The 8,154-nt window shown below is 59.1% G+C and overlaps 1 protein-coding gene across 1 annotated transcript; it reads right to left on the reverse strand.

Annotated features, from left to right (window-relative positions):
• Nucleotides 1-1,304: 1,304 nt before the first annotated feature.
• LOC137143930 (guanylate-binding protein 1-like) lies at nucleotides 1,305-8,149 on the reverse strand (the record flags this gene model as incomplete). The annotated part of the gene is made up of 9 exons (XM_067534008.1): nucleotides 1,305-2,456; nucleotides 2,978-3,080; nucleotides 4,060-4,272; nucleotides 4,739-5,013; nucleotides 5,622-5,864; nucleotides 6,725-6,918; nucleotides 7,070-7,179; nucleotides 7,872-8,001; nucleotides 8,109-8,149. Coding segments are annotated over 9 exons (1,740 nt in total), but the record flags the coding sequence as incomplete, so codon positions are not given.
• Between the last annotated feature and the right edge of the window lie 5 nt (nucleotides 8,150-8,154).

Raw genomic sequence — 8,154 nt, forward strand, 5'->3', positions numbered from 1 at the left:
ACAGGCTGGTTTGGGGGCAGGGCTGAGCACCCACAGCACCCGTCAAGTCTGAAAATCGGCCTCAAAGGGAGAGGCTTGAGAGACGCACGCCGCACGTTCTCTGCACACCAGCAGCTTTACTGACCTCTGACTTGCAAACACCCCAGCAGATGCTATTTATTTCAGTGTGTCAGTAGATGATGGTCTTGCATGTGCACAGACACACACACACAGTGCAGGGCCCATTCCTTCCAGCAGGGGGCAGCAAGGACACACACACACACACACACACACACACACACACACACACAGTGTGCCTATTCCTTCCAGCAGGGGGCAGCAAGAACACACACACACACACAAACACACACACTTGATGCAGTAGCAACTCCCAGCGTTAAAGCTGTGCAGAGCTTTCAGTTTAAAGCATGTGCGCCCTGGCAGGTTGCCTCGACCCCGGCTCTGCAGCACGGTCAGCGCTGTACATTCAGGGTGTTTTGGTCAAAGCCGTGAAGTTCAGTCGATTTACGCACCCCGACTCCCGCCTCTCTCCTGCTCAGCTGTGTGTGTTCCTGCCAGGTCCTGCCCCCACCGAGTCATCTCCTTTCCAGCCGACACACAAGCTTTTAGAACGCGGGAGGGGGAAAACGTCTTGTGAGGAAAGACTCAGATCTGGACGTGCTGCCTTTCAGGAAGACACTGTTGCCCTTTTGGGCCCGAGCGGTTTGCTAATACTGGGGGCTCTGCAGGGTCTTTCCATTAGAAGGAGAAACTAAAGCAAGGAGTCAGGTCTGGTCTTCGGTGCAACCCTGTTTATTTACAATGAATGCCACCCATTCCTGCTTCCTTGACCACATGTAAAACATACAGTAGCAGGCAGTTTCCTTGCTCAGACAACCCCAAGCGTACCTTTCCAGCCAGATCTGTGCCCAAGAAGTTGTCCCTTTGCTTCCACTCAGGGTCAAACTCGGCATTGCTTCGCTCCCTTTGTCCTGGATTTTCCACCTCTACACACACACACACGCACACACACACACACACAAACCCAAAACCTCAGCTGCTACCTTTGCAATCATGGGAATTACCTGCCTTTAATTTTTTCTCTGGCCTCACCCTGTGGGCCATGCCTTGGATGGTGGCTTCTGTTTTCCTTTATCTCACTCAATGAAGGGGCTTAATTGCTCCTTCCATTTAGCCTCTGATTGTAGAATCATCTCCATATCAATATCTGCCTGTGTGAGAGGGGGATCTAATGCTGCGAGGCCTAGTGTGACAGCTGCATGAGGAGAAAATGAGGCTCTCCTGCTCCATATTTTCTTAGCGTAGCAGACGGAGGGAGATCCACCGCGATCGACTCAGGAGCTGTGGTTAATAAAGACACTGGGGAAGGGATGCTCCAGCAGATTGTTTTATTCATACCCAGGCTGCAGGGCACAGACACCTCCCAGTGCTGGGAGATACAGGAATTGGAGGAGTTCCTAGCCATGTGCCGGCAAGTCCAGTTAGAGAAGGGGGGTATAACAACCTAGCTCACAGCATGCTTAGCAGGGGAAAGACCGGGTAGAGAAAGACATCCCCACAGCTGCCGCTCCCTACACAGCTAGAGGCCTCATTGTAGTGCTGGTAGAGGGGAGGGCTCAGGCTGTGGGGTCGCATTTACACGGCCATAGGGGCACGAAGGGGAATCTGGGCCATTCGCTGCAGATCCCCATGTTAATACTGGGTGTGTAGATAGCACCATCCACTCAGCACCTCACAGACAAACAAGGCTTTTTCCTCCCACAGTAGAGGGAAGGTCCCATTTCACAGAGGGGAAACTGAGGCACAGAACAGTGATGTGAGCAGCACAAAGTTACACAGAATTACAGTGCAGGCGCTGGGGATAGAACCCAGGCCCCCTGTGCTTTCCTTTGGCAGACAGCCCTGAGCCCTGTGTTAGTAGCTGAGCGGCCGGGGGATTGCGGGGATTAACCAGCAGGAGGTTTCCATTGTGCAGAGAAGCAGCGTTTGTGGGACCTGCCGCCGAGGGGAGCCCATGGGGCCTGGCTACTTTCGTGTCTTGGTTTTACTTGTGTGACTTGACCCCTTCCCACCCTGCTTCCGGGATCTCATGTAATCAGCCACGTTGCCGACGGTTCTCAGCCCTTCTGTGATGGTTTCGAAAATCTTCGACAGAAAGTTGCTCTTGCTGGCTGAGTCGATCTCCCGCCGGAGGCCCGAGATCTCTTCCTCCATGAGCCTGGCTTTCTCCGTGAAGCCCTTCTGCAGCATGGCCTGCTGCTCCTCCAGCTTGCTCTGCAGCGCCCGCTCGGCCTCCTCCTTGGCGCTGGCCAACTCCGCCGCCACCTTGGCCTCCAGCTGCCTCACGTTCTCCTGGTGGCTGCGCTCCTGGTCCTTCATCAGCTGCTCCGTCTGCAGCTGCTTCTCCTCCGCCGCCTTCCGCTGCTGCTCCAGCATCTCGGCTCTCTGCTTCTCCTCTTTGGGGTGAGGAGAAAGTGGGAAACTGAGGCACCTGGAGCAGCTCACGGTCAGCATGCAAACCCGCGGCCCCTGAGGCAGCTCGTGTGAGACCGCAGTGACCACGGAGGGGCAGGTAACTAGGGGGCTCACCCCTGCCATCAGCGTCTCAGCGTGGGACCTGCCTAACCACGGCTGGAAGGGCAGTGGGGATGGAGACGCACAGGGCTCCTGGCACAGAGGGAAAATGGGGGATGCAGAGCGCCTGGCATGGGGGGAAGGACAGGAAGTCTCTACAGAAAGGGGGCTCGGGGGGGGCACCCAGGGAGTTTGCTGGGGGCTGGGAGGAGACACAGGGAGCTCGGCCATAGATGCTCTGCAGTGTGTGACCCCAGGATTCTTTGTGCTCTGCACAGCCACAAGCCCCAGTCCTGGTTCGGGCCCCGCAGCGCCAAGCACTGCACAGACACATGCGCTGCAGTGACACAAACCGGTTCAGCTGCACAGAAAAGGGGGCAGCGGCTCGTTCACGGGATCTCACCAGCCACGTGCTTCTCTGCCTCGGTCAGCAGGTTGTCGGCCTTCAGCACGGCCTCTGCCTCCGCCTTCTTACTGGCCAGGAACTGCTCCAGGGCCTCCTCCGCCTGCGACAGGGGGGGCAAGCTCTGGATTATTCCTGGGCTCTAATCAATATGCTAATGAGCTTCCCCCTTTCTCAGGGGAGCATGCCCCACAGGGGGCTTTATTCCGCCTCCGTGTGACCTGTTCTCCCAGGAAGATGGAGGGATCAGAGGGGCCGGAGTCAGGGATGGGGAGATGGGAGCTCAGCTGCGGCTCATCCCACCTCTCTGTGGCCTTATCCGTCGGTGGGAAAATCGCCCTGTGCTGAGATTGGCTCCTGCTTTGGTGGCATTAGAAAGCAAGCGACTGGGTTGAGAGGAGCTGCCTGCCCTCAAGGCAAACTCTCCCCGGGTGGGAATGGGGCTGTTTCTCTAGGAGAGCTGATCTCAGTCCAACAGGAAGCACTTCAGGGATGTCCGATGCCCTGTGCTACGAAGGTCAGACCCTGTGACCACAGGGGTCCCTCGTGGGCTGGGAATCAATGAACCTGTGACACACGTGGGTGTCATTTTACCCAGGGCCCGGTCTCTGTTCACACAGGGCCTGATGCGAAGCACATCGCAGTCAATGGAATGATTCAGATTGGGCCATTGCAGGACGAGCCGGGATCCTGGGGGATTCACCGATGGGGCCGTTCTGCTCAGTAAAGCAGCTCCATGACAAAGGGGCTTTGCCGTATTTTGTGTCCCAAAAATTCCAGCTGCACAAAATTTCACACTCAGCCCCGGGGATCAGCCACCAGCGGGGGCATCTCCATCGGCCACAGTGACTCTGCAGGTCTCGATCAGATCCCAGTTACCCCCTTGCTGCTGCCCTTCTGCTCTGTCCTCAGCAATATGGGGAAGCCGGACTCAGCCGCTGGGGTTTAGGTGCCACCTCTGCTGGCGATGCACGAGCCAGGCTGGAATCCGGCTCCTTCTCCTGGAGCTGCGCTAGCTGCTGTAACAACCCAGCCTTCAACTGCCAGGCCGGAGGGGAGGGAAGCTAATCTCAGACACTCACCTTCACCCCTTTGTTGGGCTTTGCCCGGAAATTCATCACCAGCTGGTTCTGGTCCCTGTCGTAGACCTGGTACCCGCCAGGCTGGGAGTAATCCCCGGCACTGAGTTTCTGCTGCATGGCGGCTGAGAGCTCCTGCAGCAGGGCACGGCAGGTCTCCCTGGACACGGCTTCATTTTCTGCTAGGATGTTTCCGTACCGCTCCGTTATCCCAGCCTAGGAGAGGAGAGGGAGAGCAAGAGCTGGGGCTGGATTCCTGGGACCGGCCCCTCCTGCCTCCTCTGGCTGAGGCATGCACCTAACCGTGGTTCCTTGGCCAGTCGGGGGAATGGGAGAGTGAAAGGTTCAGTGGCCAATCGGGGGACGGGAGGGCCAATGGTCCACTGGCCAATCATGGGGTTTGGGAGACCCAAAGGCTCAATGGCCAGTCAGGGGATTGGTGGAGAGCCGAAAGGTCATTGGCCAGTCAGGTCACGTGGGGACTGGACGGTCTCTGGAACAGAGACCACGTTTTGCTTGGGAGTCTGTACAGCACCTGGCGCAAAGGGGCCCTGACCCATGAGCAGGGCCCAGCAAGACCCACTGCAGGGCAAATCCGTACCAGCACCACTCTGCCTGCTGGCTGGGCCTCGTGCTGATGGGATCCAAGGCAAGAGGCCAGCCCCGGGATACCCCCACCTACCACCAGCTGCTTCTGGAAGACCTGCTCCTCGTCCTTGAAGGAGCGCCGCATGAAGAGCGCCAGGGCGTCACCCTCGCATCTCCCATGCGCCTCTGACAGCTCCCGCAGCTCCGCCGGCAGCTGCTGTGCCCCCATCCCGGCCGTGTAGCGAGCCAGCGCCTCCTTGACGGCCGCCTCGTTCTCGATGGCTGCCATGGCCGTCACCGCATTGTCCAGGCAGGGCACCTGCCCGCTCCGGATGGTGTCCACGTAGCTCTGCACCAGGGAGCTGAACCCTGGGGGAGGGAAGCGGGGAAGTCTAAGAGCAGTGGGGCAGGTAATGTACATTAGTACAGCACCTGGCGCAACGGGGACCGCTAAAGGCCTCTGGGCTCTAGCGACCCCACTGGGGAGTGTGTCCCAGATTCTCCTCTGTGCTGATCCACAGGGGACGGGCGTTATTACGGTCACACATACAGAGCTGCTGCTACGAGGCCAGGTGCAGAGTGTGTGTCCCGGGTGCCCCCAAGCCAGCCCACAGGGGATACAAGTGGGCAGAGCCCCTGCCAGGGAGTCTCGTCTCTCTAGCTCCAGGGGTAACATCTCCTGCTCGTGGCGCTGGAGGGCTCCGGTTCCAGCCCCGATGTGTCAGGCAAGAAGGCGACTGTCACACCGGGACAAAGTGACCCAGAGGAGACCAAGGGCCCAGGCGCCAGGGGATCTCTCTGAGTCACAGACGGTTCGATTCTTCCCACACCTGCTCAATTCTCTCTGTAAATAGCCCCTCACATGCTGGGGAAACTCCCCTCTCCCCCGGGGCTGGCTTTCCAGGGGCCAAAGAGGGCAGATCAGCCGCACAGCCATGGGTCTGCGTCTTCTCAGAGCAGCTGCATGGTGCACATACTTTGCCCGGTGACCAGAATCCCTCCTTTGACCGTCTTGCCGCGGGAGTGCTGGAAGATGTAGTCACAGAACCGGCGGCTCTGCTGTAGGAACTGCGGGTCCAGGGCGCTGTCGGGCAGCGAATCCAGCTGGCCGATCTCCTGCCACAACGCCGGCTGGACAAAAACGAAGCACTTGCGGGTGGGGAAGAACCTGCGGAGGCACTGACGTGGCAGGTTGTATTCCATCACCTTCTTGCTGCTTCCTGGAGAGTCAAAGAGAAGCAGGAGGCTAGAGCCGGAGCTGGGCGAAGAATGGAGTTTTCGGGTCCTTGACAATTTCCAAACGTCAGGGGGAAATTCAGGTCAGGTCAGGTGGAAAATGTCAATTTTTTGGCAAACTGAAAAGTGGAAAAAGACCGACTTTGGGGTTGAACAAAACGTGTTTCCATTACAGCCGTTTTTAAACACGTCTAACATTTGGACATGGAATAAAATGAAAAGGAATTTTTGGAACCAAAAAAGAAATCAAACCTGTTTTAAATGTTTCTATTTATTCCCTCCCCAAAAGGAACAGTTCAACAAACCCCCCAACCTGCCGAATGTCACCTGCAGGTTTCCTGCACAACCCAATGGAGGGAGGCTGCCAATATTCACCTCCACCAACCACCGCTAGCTAGCCCCAGGGGCGCGTGCGGCCGTCTGGAGATGCGGATGACGGCGCGTCCGGCAGCGGGGGCCGTGGAGCACGGAGAAGCTCACAGGGAGCACAGCAGTGTTGCGTTTTGGGCCCGGCCAGGGAACTTTCAGATTTGCTGCGGCCGAGAAGGGCCGTTCAGCTCATGTCCCTCAATATTGTCCCTATACTCCCTTGCAAACCCCGTCTGTCTGTCTGTCCGCATGTCTCTTAGGTGTCGGCTCACTGGGGCATGGACGGGATTTTCAATCTGTGTTGTACGGCGTATGGGGCTCCTGGGCCATGACTGGGCTGGACAGGCCCCTGGATCTGATCCGTGGAGGCAGGGGGCGGGATGCTGGGGTAGATGGGCCTATGGGTCTGATCTGGGTGGGCAGGGAGGAGTCAGGCTAGACGGGCCCCTCCTGTGCACAGCTGTCCCCATCTCACCTGGCTTCAGGGCCAGCGCGTGCTCCAGGTACTGATCCTCCGTCACCGGCTGCCCCTCGATCTTCAGCTCCAGCGTGAAATCCCGCACGGCCCAGACAAAGCTGGGGAAGAAGCGGACGAACTCCGTGTCCTCCTCCGAGTCGTCCCCTGCCTGCACCTTCACCTTGATGTGCTCCGTCAGCTCCGACACGAAGCTGGGCCGGGGGCTGAGGACTCAAACTGGGGCCAGATCATGGGACTGAACGTGGGGGAGGTCCCAGCCCCGTAGCCCTGTGCCCCCCAGGGACCACACCCGGGAGTCCCATCCACGTGCCCCCCGGGGGGCCTCCCCCCTGGCAAGGATACTGCAGCTGCTCCATGGCGTACTGGTCGATGGTCCCTTTGCTGTTGTAGACCAGGGCACTGCTGAGCAGCACGGCCAGCGCGAAGATCCACGTGTCGTTCTTGGTGTTGCCCTGGGGAGGCAAGGACGCTGGTTGAAGGGGGGCTGGATGGAAACACGGGCCCGGGGCCAGCACAGGGAGAGACGGCGGCTGCCCCACTGCCGGGCGCGCCCTGCCGCCCTGGCTAACGCCCCCTGGGATGCACAAACAGGAATCTCCAGTGGGGGTAGGGAGGAATTTCCCCTCGGGGTTTGGCCCTGGGGTGACACGGCCGGGAGCTGGGCCCGGTTCTGGTCCCAGAGGCTGGTGATATGTCGGGGAGGGGTCAGAGAAGAGCCCCGAGGATGATCCAAGGGCTAGAAAACCTGCCGCAGAGCGAGAGAGGCCAGGAGCTCAGGTACTCAGCAGAGCCCAGAGACTGGTCGGGGGTGACTCGACCCCGTCTGTCCGTGCCTGCGGGGGGCAAAGGTTTGCTTGTGGGCTGTTCTCTCCAGCACAGGAGGGCTGAGACGATCCAGCGACTGGCAGGTGACGCTGGACAAATGCAGCCTGGCAACATGGGGTCAGTTTGTAAGAGGGAGAAGAATTAACGTGGGAACAACTGACCAAGGGGGGTGGTGGATGCGCCGTCACAGGCCATTTTGAACTCAGTCTCGATCTGTGCTGGGAATTCCTGTGGGGCAGGTCTCTGGCCGGTGTTAACCCGGGTCACGGGGTCTTGCCCTGGAGTCTAGGAATCAAGGACCCTTCCTGCAGCCCCCCGCCTCCCCCACGTCGCCCAGCCCCTCCGTGTCCAGCAGCAGCAGGGTGTGGTCCGGCCGCTGCGGGTGGGGCACGCACCACATCCAGATCCCTTTGGTGTGCGACTGCACCGTGGAGCCCAGCGAGAAGCCTGGGGGCAGAGAGGAGACAGGATGGAGACCCGGTGCCAGACGCACCTGCCCCCTCATTCCCGGCTCCAGCCCGGAGGTGAAGGGAAGGGGAGCTGGAAAACCTCTCACCTCTTCTTCCCGGCCAAGGAGTTCATGAGATAAGACTTGCCGGTGC

Source organism: Emydura macquarii, unplaced genomic scaffold (genome assembly GCF_026122565.2).
Source record: "Emydura macquarii macquarii isolate MOO-44397 ecotype Brisbane River unplaced genomic scaffold, CSIRO-AGI_Emac_v2 contig_3352, whole genome shotgun sequence".
Taxonomy (NCBI): Eukaryota; Metazoa; Chordata; order Testudines; family Chelidae; genus Emydura; species Emydura macquarii.